General features: G+C 41.3%; 1 protein-coding gene and 1 pseudogene across 3 annotated transcripts; one reads left to right on the forward strand and one right to left on the reverse strand.

The window, feature by feature from the left end:
• The first annotated feature begins 1,160 nt into the window (after positions 1 to 1,160).
• On the forward strand, positions 1,161 to 11,657 carry LOC117594080 (annotated as a pseudogene).
• A 622-nt stretch (positions 11,658 to 12,279) lies between these two features.
• LOC117592712 (C-type lectin lectoxin-Thr1-like) lies at positions 12,280 to 15,269 on the reverse strand. 3 transcript variants are annotated; one of them, XM_010891622.4, is made up of 7 exons: positions 14,934 to 15,269; positions 14,387 to 14,478; positions 14,061 to 14,164; positions 13,575 to 13,720; positions 13,141 to 13,281; positions 12,914 to 13,028; positions 12,280 to 12,547 (listed from the first exon to the last, which is right to left on the reverse strand). In XM_010891622.4, the coding sequence occupies exons 3-7, from the start codon at positions 14,134 to 14,136 to the stop codon at positions 12,453 to 12,455; spliced, it is 573 nt and encodes a 190-aa protein (XP_010889924.2). In that variant the 5' UTR covers positions 14,137 to 14,164; positions 14,387 to 14,478; positions 14,934 to 15,269; the 3' UTR covers positions 12,280 to 12,452. The 3 variants fall into 3 exon arrangements, with proteins under 3 accessions (XP_010889924.2, XP_012987316.2, XP_034147122.1); XM_013131862.4 differs by having other exon boundaries at positions 14,387 to 14,537; XM_034291231.1 differs by lacking the exon at positions 14,387 to 14,478 and having other exon boundaries at positions 14,934 to 15,268.
• Between the last annotated feature and the right edge of the window lie 4,112 nt (positions 15,270 to 19,381).

A 19,381-nucleotide genomic window follows, 5' to 3' on the forward strand; every position in this document is an offset into this window, starting at 1 on the left:
GTGTAATAGGATATGTTTTGACTTCCTGTGCCGTTGTGCATAAACATCAGGGATGAGACACTTTTAAAATCGCTATCCGACCTGCACCTTAGAGATCTTTAGCAAAGATCTACCCATGCACACACGCTCAGAGGAACACACCCTTTAGCTCGCACGCACACTTGTCACACAACCATACATACACTCACTAACACGTACAAACACAATTTGTCAATGCTGCTGTCCCATTTATAGTACACAGTGACACTGGTGGTTATACGACATGTAGTATTTCTCAGAATACTGCCAAGACTTACTCAGATTAGTCTTTGTATTTTTTTCTGTTTAGTGATATACTGCATAGAGATTTGGCTGGAAACTAGAGCCTTTCATGGTATGAGAACTATAATATCTGTCTGAGAGAAAACGGAAACAGGGTGTCATTTTACCGAGGATACTAACACAACTGACTGGAATCAGTCAGGAAATGGACTATCTATCAATCTAGTCTATTTCTCCCTACATGACTTAGTGTGAACTCTGGCAATCCTTCAGTTGCTTTTCTGTGGTGTTTCTCCCTCCCCTTTCCTCAGTAAGGGTTTCCCATACTGTAGATTAGGTTAGCGGATCTAGGAAATAACAATAAGAATCTAAGTGTGTTTGCTCTGTGGATTGAAGACATTGGGTGATGGTGGGATCTTTCCACCTTTCCTCCTATTAGCCAGTCAGCATGTATTACACTTGAGTGAAATTTAATTGATTTCATTAGATTTTTTGATTGTGTTTATATGTGTGTGTGTGTGTGTGTGATTGCTCGTGTATTAACAGCACGCAGCATCTCAAACCCCAGAGGTTAAATAGAACACTGGTTCCACTGACACCGATATCTAGACAACTGCCTCTTTGTGGAGTGTGTGTGTGAGTGATGTGTGTGTTGCCAGATATCTCAAATAATACTACAATGGTAGTTCATTTGTGTTTTTCCACCACCAGACCTTTTATCATCTTAAATGGACACAAAAAGGAGTTAGATAAGACAGCGAGGAGAGAGTTGATTGGGTATGGGGATGGAAAGATGAGTAGGAGGAGGGAGGGAGGGAGGGAGGGAGGGAGGGAGGGAAGGAGGGAGGGAGGGAGGGAGGGAGGGTGGGTGGGGAGGGAGAGAGAGAGAGGGAGGGATGGACTAAGGAAGGATGCTGTAACATCATTGAGACTGAAGTCAGTTATTTGGACCATATTGAAAGAAGTAGTTAGGTTGCTTTTTGGATACAAAAAACTGTTTTAGCATGTAGGGAAACAAACACGCCTAGAAAGAAGCTTGGCCTTGATGTGTGGCCGGATAACTAGCTCACGTAGAAACACTACAGAGGCACCTTCTGGACTGTTCCAGAGCTTTGGGGTCAGTGACAGACTAGTTGGATTCACTGGCTGTGCCCGGTCGGCTGAACACCAGGATGTGGTCGTGCATCACAGACTTCTTCACCTACGAGACCACTAAGTCTGTGGTGGTGAAGAGCTGGACCATCGGAATCATCAATCGAGTCGTGCAGCTCCTCATCATCATCTACTTCATCGGGTCAGTACCGTTACCCCGTCTGGATCTCCAGAATGGTGCATTTAAAATTAGACTAATGGTGTGTTTTTTCGGTCCAATTGTTTGGGTTTTCAACAACCAATTAACAAAAAACAAGTTTTAAAATTAAAATGGTGTTCAGTGTCTTTTCAGCCTAAAATAGGTATTTTCAATGGTTTTTAAACTTCTGAGAAATTTCTTAATGTCTTCACATAAGAAAAACTTTACTGCGGTCTGTAATCAGTCATCCAAACCTCGTAGACAATCAATTACAGTTGTTATATTATCTAATATCAAATACTTATAGGTAGGAATAATCGTTACAATGACATAATCATTACATGATTTTCCCATTGGTATCTCTCAAATACATTTTAATTTAAAAGCCTTTATTGGCATAGGAAACATTTGTTTACATTCCCAACGCTAGTGGAAAATAAGAAAAATACTAAGTGTACACAAATAGCATGTCTTTGCCTGTATATCTATATATATACAGTGGGGCAAAAATGTATTTAGTCAGCGACCAATTGTGCAAGTTCTCCCACTTAAAAAGATGAGAGAGGCCTGTAATTTTCATCATAGTTAAAATTAGAAAACAAAATCCAGAAAATCACATTGTAGGATTTTTTATGAATTTATTGGTAAATTCCTCTGTAAAATAAGTATTTGGTCACCTACAAACAAGCAAGATTTCTGGCTCTCACAGACCTGTAACTTCTTCTTTAAGAGGCTCCTTTGTCCTCCACTCGTTACCTGTATTAATGGCACCTGTTTGAACTTGTTATCAATATAAAAGACACCTGTCCACAACCTCAAACAGTCACACTCCAAACTCCACTATGGCCAAGACCAAAGAGCTGTCAAAGGACACCAGAAACAAAATTGTTGACCTGCACCAGGATGGGAAGACTGAATCTGCAATAGGTAAGCAGCTTGGTGTGAAGAAATTAACTTTGGGAGCAATTATAAGAAAATGGAAGACATCCAAGACCACTGATAATCTCCCTCGATCCGGGGTTCCACGACAGATCTCACCCTGTGGGGTCAAAATTATCACAAGAACGGTGAGCAAAAATCCCAGAACCTCACGGGAGGACCTAGTGAATGACCTGCAGAGAACTTGGACCAAAGTAACAAAGACTACCATCAGTAACACACTACGCCGCCAGGGACTCAAATCCTGCAATGCCAGACGTGTTCCCCTGCTTAAGCCAGTACATGTCCAGGCCTCTCTGAGGTTTTCTAGAGAGCATTTGGATGGTCCAGAAGAGGAATGGGAGAATGTCATATGGTCAGATGAAACCAAAATATAACTTTTTGGTAAAACCTCAACTCGTCGTGTTTGGAGGAGAAAGAATGCTGAGTTGCATCCAAAGAACACCATACCTACTGTGAAGCATGGGGGTGGAAACATCATGCTTTGGGGCTGTTTTTCTGCAAAGGGACCAGGACGACTGATCCGTGATTTTGAGTGAAAACCTCCTTCCATCAGCAAGGGCATTGAAGATGAAACGTGGCTGGGTCTTTCAGCATGACAATGATCCCAAACACACCACCCCGGGCAACGAAGGAGTGGCTTCATAAGAAGCATTTCAAAGTCCTGGAGTGGCCTAGCCAGTCACCAGATCTCAACCAAATAGAAAATCTTTGGAGGAAGTTGAAAATCTATTATCTAATAAATTCATAAAAAATCCTACAATGTGATTTTCAGGATTTTCTTTCTCATTGTGTCTCTCATAGTTGAAATGTACCTATGATGAAAATGTCAGGCCTCTCTCATCTTTTTAAGTGGGAGAACTTGCACAATTGGTGGCTGACTAAATACTTTTTCGCCCCACTGTATATATATATATCTTTGTCTCAGTTTCTTTCTCTCTGTATCTCTGTCTCTGACTTGGTGCTGTATCTTTTTGTGGGCCTGTATGTTTCTTTTTTGTTCTCCTTGTCTCTCTCTAACTTTCTCATCATTCTCTCGCCGTCTCTCCGTGTGGGCCTGTATGTTTCTCAGGTGGGTGTTTGTACACGAGCAGGCATATCAGATCAGGGACACGGCCATAGAGTCCTCTGTGATGACAAAAGTCAAAGGATTCGGGCTGTCTAACAACAGAGTCATGGACGTAGCAGAATATGTCACTCCATCCCAGGTAACACGACACACACACACACACTGTAGTTGTTTGATGTTTTGATTCCTTATGTTCCTGGAGGCCTTTTCCATTGGTTAATATGCATTTGTTTGGTTGTTGTAGTGACTCTCTCCTCTGTTTGCTCGTTATTTTTCGGTCGTTGTCCAGGAGGACTGTATCATAAAAAACTCACATAATAACAAACATGTCTGTATCATTTGTGATGATATTGTGTGTGTGTACATGACCTGACAGGGGGCCTCTGTGTTCTGCATCATCACAAAAGTAATCACCACAGAAAACCAAATGCAGGGAGAATGTCCTGAGGTGAGACGCCTCAAAATATCCAATCTCTTGTCAAACCACTGTGTTCATACCATGTTCTCGAACTATGTCCCTCTTTCTCTCCATCTCTCTATGTATCTCTCTATGTATCTTTCTCTCCATCTCTCTATGTATCTCTCTATGTATCTATCCGTGTATCTCTCTATGTATCTCTCTATGTATCTCTGTGTATCTCTCTTTCGTTCTCTTAATCAGGACAGAATGCATATTGTCTCTCAATATCCCTTTCTCTCCTTTTCTCTCTTATTCTCCATCTATTTCGTTTTCTACATCTCTTTTTATCTTTCTTTTCCCAACTTGCTTTTTCCTTCCTCTCTCCTGTCTGTTTGTCTGTCTCATGCATTTTTTTTTGCAGACTTGGGTTTTACAATTTTCTTTGAAAAAAAACATTAATTCATGTACATTATATATTTTCGTGCTTGAATTGTAATATAATCATTTATTTAGTTACAAAGGTATTTGAGGTAATTGAAATACCTGGCTAATAGTGAACCTTGGAGTGAATCTTACGTTAATCTTACTCTGGCCTGTCTGACACCACAGAGTGAGAAGAAGTTTATATGTACGCATAACGACAACTGCACCAGGTTCCTCAACAAGGCTGGAGGAAATGGTGAGACGCAACATTTTTCTGTCACTTTCTTCTTATTCTTCCTCATTCCTTAAGGCACTAGGGCAGTCAAAATGTGATTGGTGATAAATCTCCACATCACGAGGGTGAAAAATCCACACATTTTGAAAATGATGATAATGCACTGTGCGTAAGAGCCGTTGGAACTCAGCGATAATTAGTACACCGTTCTCTGAACGCCATGGCAACGGTTTTGTGTTACCCACAAAACATTGTTAATATCTACCCTCAAACACTGCAGCTCTTGTGGAGCAAGGGAATCAGAGCAATTAAATAATAGTTAGTACACCTTACCCAATGAAGTTCAAACAAGGGTAGCCAAAACATGAATGTGAAGTTTTATAATACAGCAAAATGCATCACCAGTTTAGCAGTCACCCGCTGCTTGTGATGTTTTTCCTCCCCATTCCTTAAGGTACTAGGGCAGTCAAAAACGTCATTTCCCTGTTTCTTGGTGATATCTCTACATGACGGTGAAGTTGCTGGACCATTACGTCATCATAGTAATAAGTCAATGCTAGGTCCGAACAATTAGCGTTACATTGTTCGTGTGCAGTTTTAACCTTCTGTGTTGTTTATGTGATCATTTATTGATGATTTGAGTGGTAAAATTTACCAACTCAATACCAACTCATTTCTGAGTAAGCCGCTGGTTCTTATGATAGAGGTCATGTGAGAAATGTTTCGGCTGACATACCCAGGCTATATGCCATTAAATTTATATGGATTATAAACAAATTATGTTTGTTATGGCTGCCTGACTATCTTTACTGTTTTGGAGTGACGCTGTTTCAAATATGTTTCTTGAGAGAGAAAACGCTTTTGGCTCTACTCATATCCTCTAATCATTATCTTCATCAAAGGCCAAGTCGGTGACATGGAAAGGTCTATTTACACGAGTCTATTTCCTCCCTCTTTGGCCTAGGCTCTAGAGCACATGCATTTTCATCTACACTGGCCTCCTTCAGTATCTCACAGAAGTGAGTACACCCCTCACATTTCTGTAAATATTTGATTATATCTTTTCATGTGACAACACTGAAGAAATGACACTTTGCTACTATGTAAAGTAGTGAGTGTACAGCTTGTATAACAGTGTAAATGTGCTGTTATCCAGTGGCAACCTGTGAGGGATGTACTCCACTTTTGTGAGATACTGTCATTCGAATCCAGTGTTTGCTCATTTGATCGCTCAACTATTTTGCCAATAAAGATAGGAATTCCTAATAAATGCCAAAGCGGCCTGTCATTTAGGTCATTTGTATTTGGAATGTGAGGAACGAATGTAAGGAAAGGAATTGTTGGCCTCCGCGTGGTGCCACTGACACACCAGGCCCATTCTTTGGTTGCAGCATTACCGAGTCCTGTACAGGTTGGTGCACGTGGGTCGGTTCAAATTGCCTCAGCATCATCTAAGCTCGTCCAGAGTGAGGATGGTCAGATAAGGGTGACTAACCACGGTGTAGCCCTTAGCAGGTCGCGCTCTTGCAAATTGTGGTTGTTAACCGGAGGGGCACTCCCACCCAAGCTCATTTGCTCCCAGCTGACTTCCTGGTTTGAGCGAGGGGTGTTATTAGAAGTGCGATGGGAAGAAGCGTCTCAGTCTGCCACTCCGCCGGGACCGCTGGGAGTTGCTGCCGCGAAGAGCCGAATCGGCCTTCAGAAAAGACGAAGGGGTGAAAGTCCCTCTGTCCCTCTGTCTTCCCAGTTTATTTTTTTCCTCTTCTGTCTATTTTCGCTCTCTTTCTCACTAATGTCCCTCTTTATTTCTCAGGTCCTTCCAACGGGCAGGTGTGTTCCTTTCAACAACACTCATAACACCTGTGAGATAAAAGGCTGGTGCCCTGCGGAAATTGATGACGTGAAGACGTGAGTCTGTGTTTATTTGTACAGAAGTCCTCTGACAGATCAAGGACAATGAAAGTATTTTGTATGGAAATACATTTTGGTCCCAAAAACCTATCTAGGCACTTGTCTTCTCACGTCTTGATTACTGCAGCTCAGTCTCATGCTTTATGTTTATTATTTGTATGGTCTTCTTTCCAGCAATGACTTGCCGATTAACCAATCCATTGATTAGAATGCACTTCCCACTAAGCAGTGTGGTTGTTTCACATAGCCCTTTTAAAATGTATGCACTTACTGTAAGTGGCTCTGGACGAGTGTCTGCTAAATGACAAACATGTACATGTAAAAAGGTTCTTATCAGTATTGTAATATACATTTGTTTTTTTGTTTTTTTTTCCGGCCATGTTTTTATTTGATCATCTTTTTTTTTCAATGAGAGGTTACAGGCCAAATATTAACAGTACTTCTCTAATACATTCCTAATTAGCTTCATAATGCACAAACACACACACACTTTACAATGCATGTACATGTATACACATACGCTTCACATCCAATACACAAACCCACATTTCTTCAGAAAATGATGTACCCCCCCCCCACACTCACATATACACATAAACATACCTACACACACCTATAAATGCATGTGTACACATACATACACACCTGTACATACGTGTTCACATACACACACACCTGTACATCCATGTACACATACACACTCATATACATAAATGTGTTCACATACAAACATCTATACATACAGTGGGTATTAAAAGTCTACACACCCCTGTTAAAATGCCAGGTTTTTGTGATGTAAAAGAATGAGACAAATCATGTCAGAACATTTTCCACTTTTAATGTGACCTGTAATGTGAACAATTCAATTGAAAAACAAACTGAAATCTTCTAGGGGGAAAAATAAAAACCTTACAAAACCTGGTTGCATAAGTATGCACACCCTCTTATAACTGGAAATGTGGCTGTGTTCAGAATTAACTAATTACATTCAAACTCATGTTAAATAGACATCATTACACACCTGCTTAGTTCTAGTAGGATTTTCCTGACATTTTCTTAGTTGCATCTCAGACAAAAAGCCATGGTCCGCAGAGAGCTTCCAAAGCATCAGAGGAATCTCATTGTTGAAAGATATCAGTCAGGAGAAGGGTACAAAACATTTTCCAAAGCATTATATATACCATGGAACACAGTGAAGACAGTCATCATCAAGTGAAGAAAATATTGGCACATTAGAGACATTACCAAGAACTGGACTTTCCCTCCAAAATTGATGAAAAGACGAGAAGAAAACTGGTCAAGGAGGCTTCCAAGAGGCCTACAGCAACATTGAAGGAACTTCAGGAATTTCTGACAAGTACTGACTGTGTGCTGCATGTGACAACAATCTCCCGTATTCTTCATATGAATGGGCTATGGGGTAGGGTGGCAAGACGGAAGCATTTTCATACATGGACAAATATCCAAGCCTGGCTGAAGTTTGCAAAAACAAACACCAAGTCCCACAAAAAGCATGTGGGAAAATGTGTTATGGTCTGATGAAACCAAGGTTGAACTTGGTTTGTTTGGCGCAAAAACAACACTGCACATCACCCAAAGAAAACCATACCCACTGTGAAGCATGGTGGTGGCAGCATCATGCGTTGGGGCTGTTTTTCCTCAGCTGGAAACCGGGGCCTTGGTCAAGGTGGAGGGAATTATGAACAGTTCCATATACCATGCAATTTTGGCACAAAACCTTCAGGTGTCCGTTATAAAGCTGAAGATGAAGTTCACCTTTCAGCACGATAAAGACCCAAAGCACACATCCAAATCCATAAAAGCAAGGCTTCACCAGAAGAAGATTAACATTTTGGAATGGCCCAGCCAGAGCCCAAACCTGAATCCAATTGAACATCTGTGGGGTGATCTGAAGGAGGGCTGTGCACAGGAGATGTCCGCGCAATATGACAGATTTGGAGCGCTATTGCAAAGAAGAGTGGTAAATATTGTCACATCAAGATGTGACTCCTACCCAAAAAGACTGAGTGCTGTAATAAAATTCAAAAGGTGCTTCAACAAAGTATTAGTTTAAGGGTGTGCACACTTATGCAACCAGGTTATTGTGACTTTTATTTTTATTTTTCCCCTCAAATATTTCAGTTTTGTTTTCAATTGAATTTTTCAACTTTATAGGTCAAAATTAAAGGTGGAAAAAGTTCTGACATGATTTATCTTTGTCTCAATCTTTTACCTGGGATTTTAACAGGGGTGTGTAGACTTTTTATATCCACTGTACCTGTGTACACATACACAGATTGCTAACATGTCAGTATAGTAAAGAAGAAATCGCTATAGACCTTAACTATCAATCCCCCATAATAATATATAATGTAATATACATTGGTGTACCTTTCCTCAGGTCTCCCATGATGGAGGTGGAGAACTTCACAATCTTCATCAAGAACAGCATCCGTTTCCCTCTCTTCAACTTACAAAGTGAGTGCTGGTGGTGATTATAACGCTTTACATTACAACGTCTCTCTCCTCACTTCCTTCTGCCCTCCCCCCTCTCTCCCTCTCTCTAAGGCCTTAATTATCCTGTCTCTTTCACCCTCTCCTGTGTCTCAGGGGCAACTTCCTGCCTACCATCACCACTCAATACATCAACACGTGTAACTTTGACCAGGAGAACAACACCTACTGCCCCATCTTCAAGGTGGGGGACGTCATCCGTTATGCCCAACAGAACTTCACCAAGCTGGCACAAAAGGTACGACTAGGTATTCCTCACCAGATCATCGTCCACATTAAACCATCCAGTTTTTTCCATCCACGCTAGTCATTTTGCATATTCTAACTAAGTCATGAAGAGAGTGAGAAATACCAGATTCAGGTTTTTTTTGGGGTGACAACCGTGTATTTCCTCATCCCCACCTGGCTCTCAGGGAGGGGTGATAGGAATTAAAATTGGCTGGGTGTGCGACCTGGACAAGTCAGAGGACAAGTGTAGCCCCTCCTAACTCCTTCACCCGTCTGGATGCCATGTCGGAGAAGAACCAGGTTCTCCGTCGGGTACAACTTCAGGTACTTTTGACTTTTCGCATCCGAGACCTTGACCTTCCACTCATCGACCTTGAGTGGCGGGCAGTGTCGCCGCTCTGGCACATGCCAGGTCCTGATTCTCTTTGGGGCGTGTTGCTGATAGGTACGCCAAGTACTACAAGATGGACAACGGCACTGACTATCGTACTCTGATCAAGGCCACCGCCATCCGGTTTGACGTGCTGCGTCAATGGAAATGTGAGTGTTTCGTTTCCTGTCTGTCTGATCCGGGTTTTACTGCCTGTCGGGACCAGGTGGTTCTTAACCAGTTCCAACAAGGACAAAGGCTATTTGCAGAGGTTAGGTTTTGGGTGAAACTTATAATCCGAGTTAGAACTGGATTTAATGTCGGAGTTAGGGGTTTACTATTGGAGTTGGAATTGGGGTTAGTTTTGGGTTCAGACAATTTGGACGGGTTTTCGCAGACACAGATTAAGCCTGGTTTAGGACTGAACAAGCTCAATGGAGTTTTCTATTGAACTAGAATTTTTTTGTCCTTGACTAGGCTTAATCCACGTCTGGATTAACCGGCCCTTAGGGTTCAGATTAAGGTTAGTCATAAAGGTTTGGTTGAGGGTTAGGGGATAGGGAGTCTATTTTCAGGTCGCCCTGGGTTAAAAAAATGGAAACCTGTGATTGGGTACGGTGGCGTGTCTGGGTTTAACACATGTCTATCTGTCCCGTGTGGTAAGTGTGCAAACGTGTACATGTTTATCTCTGCATAACTCGTGTTTCTTCCAGGCAGGGAAGTTTGACATGATCCCCACCCTCATCAACATGGTGGCTGCCTTCACGTCCGTTGGTGTGGTGAGCACTTCTTTCAGTCTCTTCCTTTCCTGACCCCGAGGGAGCTCTGTTAGCTGGCCAAGGCAACCGGATAGGTGTATTTAAAAAAAATATACAATGTGATTTGCATATCAGTATTCCGTACGCAATTAACATGTGGAGAAATTAGTTGGACTGTCATCTGCCTTCCTAATGAAAACTAGTTATACAATTTTAACTCACAGTATTTTGTAGAAAAGTCATGTACACCACAACAGCACAGTCTTTAGGCCAGTTTTCTAAATATTGAACATCTCTGTGTGTGTTCCCTACAGTCTTGTTAACTGAAGTTCCCTCTAACAAAAAAAAAATCCTCCTGTTCGGTCCCGTTCTGTTCTGTCATACAGCTTTGTTAACTTTCTGTTTCTTTGCAGGGCACTGTCCTTTGTGACATAATACTCTTGAACTTCCTGAAGGGGGCGGAGCAATACAAGGCTAAGAAGTTTGAGGAGGTACATTTTAAGGCAAGACACCAACCCAGCATATTAGTACACACTGTAGATGTGGGAGGACCTCGGATCTGTTTAAGTCGGTCCATTTGACTCCTACACGTTGTGGTCTTAAAGGCTAAACTGATACCAGGTCAGCAGTCCTACTGTGTGTTGCCTTGAACATGATGCGGTACCAGAGGAAGACTGGAAACTCGCAGTTAAGTCATGGAATGATGGCAAATGACAATTGAGCTAAAATGACTTGAGTGGACTTGGGTTAGGACTGATTCAACACCAAAACTGTGCTTCTCGCTACGTTTTTATTACTATTTTGATCCTGTCCACACACCTGCAAATCTGAACCCAGGCCTGTTAGGGAATCACCCCAGTTGTAGTTATAGGTTTTATATACCACTCATGATCAGCCGGTGAGATCACTGGGCCACCAGTAGAATTAGCTTCTGCGTAAAAGCTGTGATGTGAGGTTTGATTGAATTGGGCTCATACAACAAAACTACAAAACAGGATATAACCAACTGTGATGCGTATCCATTTCAATAAATACATTTTCCCTGTCTCTCTCTGTCCATCCATTGCTCCATTAGGTATCCGACACGCAGATTAAGAGGTCCATATCCAGCAACGGGCTGTATCGGAGTAGAGAGCGGAATGCGGTCGAGAATCGGTCAAACGACTCCGGGGCATTCTCCATTGGTCAATATGGCTAAGAGAGCCAATCAGATGGCATGTTCTAAGGGGAAATGGCAATTTTGGAGGTTCGGCTGCAAATCTTTAGTATGGCAAACTCTGAGTCGGCTGGAGATGTCATGTGTAAATGTGTCTCTTTATTGTGCGAACACAGGCAATGTTATTGAGGCAATATGGATTTTGATGTAGTCAATTGTCTTTCATTGGCTAGTTGCTGGCCCATTTGGAGTCATGTGATATGATCTTAAAAACCCATCTGAAATCCCAACCTGGTTCACTACTTTGAAATGGTTGCGTGTTAAATGGCATTACATCTAAGTTGATTCATATCCACCTCTATAAGTGAATTCTCCCCCTAAATGTCGATATTGAGGAGGTTTTAGCTTTTTCCCCACTAATGTGTGAGATTAGCAGTCGGGGAGGGGAAGCTGATCCTAGACCTGTAGCTAACATTACTAATATTTCACATTTTACCTGCCATACTTTCATAGAGGATGTTTTACGTGTAATGAAAAATGTAGCATGTAACCAACCACGAACTGTATATTTCATATATAGTATTACTATGTAATATTTCATAGTATCTAAATCTACCTAACCACAACAAAAAATAAATAATGTCACAAACATTTCTCATGCCCTTGTTTGATTCTGCCAAAAAGCTCAAGTTTGCAAATAAACAAACAAAAACTACAGTTTTCAATTGCTTAACACTTTATTTATATGTTTTTTTAGTTGGCTTGAAGCAGACACCCATCCGTGGTTCGGTTTCAGTGTCAGAAAGCTGGATGGGGGTCACATGGGACCCTTTCCATTGCACCGCCTATAGGACTTCGGTCAAAATGAGTGCACTATGTGTGGATTAGGGTACCATTTCAAACAGCTCCGTCCAAGGAAGAATGAGAACGCTTGAAGGCACACATGTATCCCTTCTTTTTGGAACAGGTGTCATCGTTCCACTTCCCGACATCTTAGAGAAGTAAAGTAGAGGAAGGCAAGAGGGAGATGTGTCAATGTGCGTTCTAAGTACCATCGCTCCTCTATGTCAGTCCTCTCAACTTCCCCCCTCGTTCCTACATATCTCACATGTCAGAGTGTTTTCACACTCGGCCCCTCCGTTTAAAGCACTTTTTAAGAACTGTGCATTTGGCTTCATTTTTTTCTACGGTATGAATTCTTTCCAAAAGATGTAAGTCCTTATTGAAAGGTGAAGGCCGTGTGGAAAACGAGACAACAATAATGGAAATGAAAAAACATCCACACATCATAGCTGCATGTAAAACCCCTCTCTCTTTTTACCCCCCCCCCCCCATTCAGCCCTCTCTGAATCTCTTACGGCTCCAGTTCATTTCCACACAGTCCTCGCGGTTCTTCCACCGTGAGATGGGCTCTCCTGGGGTCCACTCTTCGAAATCCCATTTGGACCCGTCCGTCCACATATACTGACCAGACTGTAAGGAGGAGAGGGAAGGGGCAGAGGGGAAGAGAGGAGAAAAACAGGCGGTAAGAAAATAGCTTGTAAGTCGAACTCTCGCCTTCTCTTCATCAATCTCTCCATCCCACCTGGAAGAGTTCAAATCCGCCCAGCCAGAAGCGAAGGTTCTGGGGGTTATGCTTCTTCACCAGGCAGAGGACATCCGAGTTGACCATGCAGTTGTGCACTGACACCAGGTGGCCACTGGGGGCAGCAGACCTGCACTCCATCTGAAGGAAGTTGAAGTGAAGAGACAGGGAGAGTCAGGGAGAGTGAGTGAGACCAAGCTAAGACATTGGATCAACTGGGCTTGAACACATTTTACAGTTTTACGGGTAGATGAATAACATGCTATATGTGATAGTCTTATAATGTATTTATATCCTCATTTCTATCCAGTTGGCAGAGCATGCTGTTTGCCTGGGCTGTAGTTTCGATTCCCATGTTGGGCGCATTGTGAAAAGAGTGAAAATGTCTGCACTTGTTTGCGTAACTGTGTAATGTAATGTGCAATGTTAGCCACCTCAGCCATACTGAAGTTGAGAGGAGTCTTGAAGTACTTGACACAGGTGGATCCCACTCTGTACCAGTCACTGTATTTGCTCATGTCACAGGCTCGGGGCATTTCACAAGCAACCTCCTGGACATCTAGTGGGACGGCAGCGCCACCTAAGGTATGATGAGGTAATGACACCAATGTAATTGGATTCGATACCTTTTTCTGGTTAGGTAGTTTATCTGTAAGAAGGCCAATTTTATATATATTTTTTACAATTATTGGCAAACTGAATGATGTGATTCTATTGATTTGGATATAAAATTGCTAAGAAAATGTTTGGCTTCAAAAAAATGAAATTAATCGGAAGGTTTGTTTAAATATCCTGCAAATGTCATTGATTTTACTGTCACCCCATCATCCTCAAAACCAAAACTGTAAATGTCAATGCATTTTATTGTCACCCCATCACCATCAAAACCAATAATGTTAATGTCAAGGCTTCTTGCATACCTGTTTTTCTGTTTAAGACCAACGCCATGTTTGTCCCGAGCAATGACATAATCACAGTCAAGGTGACGAACTTCATATTGGCTTTCCCCGATTCTGCTTCAGCTCTGCTAACGAACAGCCTCGGTCAGTTACATTTAATTTACTATTAAAATTACTATTAAATTAATTAAAATCCTGTTTTTGGTTTATATTTAAGCAGTTCAAGTCCAGTGAATAACCTGAAATGGTACAAAGATAACCGGGAAACTGACAGGTTAAAAAAATGGTTTTGGTTACCAAAAGACTTTCTCAATTCCAAAACACCTTTTGATGAATTAACAACTTACAGCTGTTGTGCAGCAAAGGAAGTCAATTAAGCCCTTGAAAGTTGAAATTCCTGCAGGTGTCTCTGTTTGTTGATTAGATACAAACCCTCTGTCTGTATGAAAGCAGTGTTGGAATTGAGACAATCATAACCCTGTAACGTGTAGGTCTTTCCTTCATATTAATTGCAAAGAAAGTCAGTGTCAGTGAGTACAGTTTCCTACAACATCAAAAGGCACTTGGAAACTGGAGAAAACTCTGACAGGAAGAGCTCCGGCAGACCCAAGGCCAAAACCGAATCGGAAGACACATTTCTGAGAGTCAACAGCTTGTTGGACAGGCGGCTCACAGGACAACAGCTTCAAGCACAGCTTAACATGATTGGACTAAACTGCATGGATTGCGATAGAAACTGGATCAATTGAGGGGTTCTAAAACTTTTCATGAGTAGTATACGTAGTCACAAAATATATGTTTTGTTTAAATTGTGACCAAACAGAAAATTGAAAACACAAGTCAACAGCGCAGTAGTTTATATGCCGTTACAAAAAGGACAGAAGAAAATCTTACCAGCGGCCCAGGTTGATTCTCTGCCTCCCTGTCTTTTTTTTCGTTTGGTACTTTCTTTTATATCAAATCCATTGTCACCTCCTCCCACATCTAGCCTTTTGGGGTCCCTAAGCATGTTGTTATGCAGTGTTAAAGTAATTTTTTGCAATGTTACACATTTTGCTATGGGGTGGAGTGAACACTGACTGACCAAGTTTTTCTAAAGTCATCTTTTGACATTAGGTGAAAGTTAACACAGTTTTACACAGTTTGTGTGCCACAGTGTGATGACAAATGAAGCAGTTATAAAAACTAAGTTGCTGTGATTCTATATACTTTGGCATGAGGTATATCAAGTGAAGGTTCAGCAAAATAAAAATATTGAAGAATTCTAACATTTATGGTATAAAAAATTGAAATGTAAGCTAACAATCAACTTGACTGAATTACCTATTTAATTAGATTCGATCATGGTTTACAATTCCTCACAATATAACCTTGTTTCCAGGAAAGTTTGGATGCTGCATAAAATGCAAATAAAACAGAATGCAATGATGTGCAAATCATTTATCCCTGTATTTAACTGAAAACAGTACAAAGACAACATATAAAATGTTGGAACTGAGAAATGTTATTGTTTTTGGAAAAATACACACCCGTATTGAATTTGATGCCATCGACAGGGGTATGTTTACCAGTGTGTTGTATCACCTCTTCTTTTAACAATGCTTTGTAAGGGTTTGGGAACTGAGGAGACCAATTCCTGTAGTTTTGAAAGTGGAATGTTTTCCCATTATTGCTTGATATAGGATTGCAGCTGCTCAACAGTTCAGGGTCTCCTTTGTCATGTATTTCATGTCATAATGCGCCAAATGTTTTCAATTGGTGACAGGTCTGAATTGTAATACATGCAGAATGTGGTTTGGCATTGTCTTGCTGAAATAAGCAAGGTGTTCCCTGAAAAAGACGTTTTCTGGTTGGAAGCATTTGTTGCTCCAAAACCTGTATATATTGTTCAGGATTAATGTGGCTGAGGCTGAGGTGGCTTGGGCATCTGCTCCGGATGCTTCCTGAACGCCTTCCTGGGAAGGTGTTTCCGGGCCCGTCCCACCGGGAGGAGACCCCGGGGAAGACCTAGGACACGCTGGAGGGACTATGTCTCCCGGCTGGCCTGGGAACGCCTCGGTGTCCCCCCGGAAGAGCTGGAGGAAGTGTCTAGGGAGAGGGAAGTCTGGGCATCTCTGCTTAGACTGCTGCCCCCGCGTCCCGGCCCCGGATAAGCGGAAGAAGATGGATGGATGGATTAATGTGCCTTCATGGATGTGCAAGTTACCCATCCCATGTTCTCTAATGCACCCCCATACCATCAGCACTCTGTGCTGATAACAAGCCTGATGGTCCTTCTCCTTTATAGTCCGGAGGACACAGCGCCAATGATTCCCAAAAATTATTTCTAATTTTGATTCAGAAAACCACAGGACAGTTTTCCACTTCACCTCAGTCTATCTTAATATGTACTCGTCTGCAAGAAAACTGAGCGCATCAAGTCTGTTGAGAGGAAATCACAGCCGCAAGTTGTGTTTGCGACAGCTGTTTTCACAACACATTTTGAAATGTGGGCCTTATTTTCACAATTTTCTCTGTTTGTGGTTGAACCCCGAAATCTTGTGAATTGGTTTTCACAATATGCAGAGAATTCTTTTTCAAGGCTTTATGAAAAATGTATCTAAGTATGTAAGAAAGCACTCTAAAATGTTTTATTTAATATTCACTGTGATATCGAACCAGAGTGAAACCATGCATAAAAAGCAGTCCAAACAAATATAACATTTTAATATATTGCATCTTCCAGAATGGGATCTTTATGTAAAACGACTAATATGACACCTGAATGAGATACACCACAGCTCATTCCGGTGTGTCACAGCAAAGTAGTGAACACTTTTCCAAAACCTTGGAACAATTTGCAGATTTCCTTGTTCTCTGTGACAATTGTTACATGAAAATCACTGGCAACAACATCTTATTAAAACCATTTTGCTTGCATGTTACACATTAAAGTGTGGAAAAGACCAAGGGAGGAGAATAATTTTGAGAGCCGCTGTAACCTTAAGTAGAGCAGTGTAGAAGAAACAAAGGTCCATTTGATAAGTAGACACGGTTAAATAATCAATACATACTAGGATGCATAAAAGAAGTGAATTGACTTCTTGACCTAAGGTGTTAACCACTGATCAGGCAAAGAATTAGGAAATGGTCAATTAGGGTAACTTCTCCTTAAAAGTCATTTGTGTAATAGGATATGTTTTGACTTCCTGTGCCGTTATGCATAAACATCAGGGATGAGACACTTTTAAAATCGCTATCCTACCTGCACCTTAGAGATCTTTAGCAAAGATCTACCCATGCACACACGCTCAGAGGAACACACCCTTTAGCTCGCACGCACACTTGTCACACAACCACACATACACTCACTAACACGTACAAACACAATTTGTCAATGCTGCTGTCCCATTTGTAGTACACAGTGACACTGGTGGTTATACGACATGTAGCATTTCTCAGAATACTGTCAAGACTTACTCAGATTAGTCTTTGTATTTTTTTCTGTTTAGTGATATACTGCATAGAGATTCGGCTGGAAACTAGAGCCTTTCATGGTATGAGAACTATAATATCTGTCTGAGAGAAAACGGAAACAGGGTGTCATTTTACCGAGGATCCTAACACAACTGACTGGAATCAGTCAGGAAATGGACTATCTATCAATCTAGTCTATTTCTCCCTACATGACTTAGTGTGAACTCTGGCAATCCTTCAGTTGCTTTTCTGTGGTGTTTCTCCCTCCCCCCCTCCCCTTTCCTCAGTAAGGGTTTCCCATACTGTAGATTAGGTTAGCGGATCTAGGAAATAACAATAAGAATCTAAGTGTGTTTGCTCTGTGGATTGAAGACATTGGGTGATGGTGGGATCTTTCCACCTTTCCTCCTATAGGCCAGTCAGCATTTATTACACTTTAATGAAATTTAATTGATTTCATTAGATTTTTTTATTTTGTTTATGTGTGTGTGTGTGTGATTGCTCGTGTATTAACAGCACGCAGCATCTCAAACCCCAGAGGTTAAATAGAACACTGGTTCCACTGACACCGATATCTAGACAACTGCCTCTTTGTGGAGTGTGTGTGTGTGTGTGATGTGTGTGTTGCCAGATATCTCAAATAATACTACAATGGTAGTTCATTTGTGTTTTTCCACCACCAGACCTTTTATCATCTTAAATGGACACAAAAAGGAGTTAGATAAGACAGCGAGGAGAGAGTTGATTGGGTATGGGGATGGAAAGATGAGTAGGAGGAGGGAGGGAGGGAGGGAGGGAGGGTGGGGAGGGAGAGAGAGAGAGGGAGGGATGGACTAAGGAAGGATGCTGTAACATCATTGAGACTGAAGTCAGTTATTTGGACCATATTGAAAGAAGTAGTTAGGTTGCTTTTTGGATACAAAAAACTGTTTTAGCATGTAGGGAAACAAACACGCCTAGAAAGAAGCTTGGCCTTGATGTGTGGCCGGATAACTAGCTCACGTAGAAACACTACAGAGGCACCTTCTGGACTGTTCCAGAGCTTTGGGGTCAGTGACAGACTAGTTGGATTCACTGGCTGTGCCCGGTCGGCTGAACACCAGGATGTGGTCGTGCATCACAGACTTCTTCACCTACGAGACCACTAAGTCTGTGGTGGTGAAGAGCTGGACCATCGGAATCATCAATCGAGTCGTGCAGCTCCTCATCATCATCTACTTCATCGGGTCAGTACCGTTACCCCGTCTGGATCTCCAGAATGGTGCATTTAAAATTAGACTAATGGTGTGTTTTTTCGGTCCAATTGTTTGGGATTCCAACAACCAATTAACAAAAAACAAGTTTTAAAATTAAAATGGTGTTCAGTGTCTTTTCAGCCTAAAATAGGTATTTTCAATGGTTTTTAAACTTCTGAGAAATTTCTTAATGTCTTCACATAAGAAAAACTTTACTGCGGTCTGTAATCAGTCATCCAAACCTCGTAGACCATCAATTACAGTTGTTATATTATCTAATATCAAATACTTATAGGTAGGAATAATCATTACAATGACATAATCATTACATGATTTTCCCATTGGTATTTCTCAAATACATTTTAATTGAAAAGCCTTTATTGGCATAGGAAACATTTGTTTACATTCCCAACGCTAGTGGAAAATAAGAAAAATACTAAGTGTACACAAATAGCATGTCTTTGCCTGTATATCTATATATATACAGTGGGGCAAAAATGTATTTAGTCAGCGACCAATTGTGCAAGTTCTCCCACTTAAAAAGATGAGAGAGGCCTGTAATTTTCATCATAGTTAAAATTAGAAAACAAAATCCAGAAAATCACATTGTAGGATTTTTTATGAATTTATTGGTAAATTCCTCTGTAAAAG

The sequence above is a fragment of the Esox lucius genome, chromosome 25 (assembly GCF_011004845.1).
Source record: "Esox lucius isolate fEsoLuc1 chromosome 25, fEsoLuc1.pri, whole genome shotgun sequence".
Lineage (NCBI taxonomy): Eukaryota > Metazoa > Chordata > Actinopteri > Esociformes > Esocidae > Esox > Esox lucius.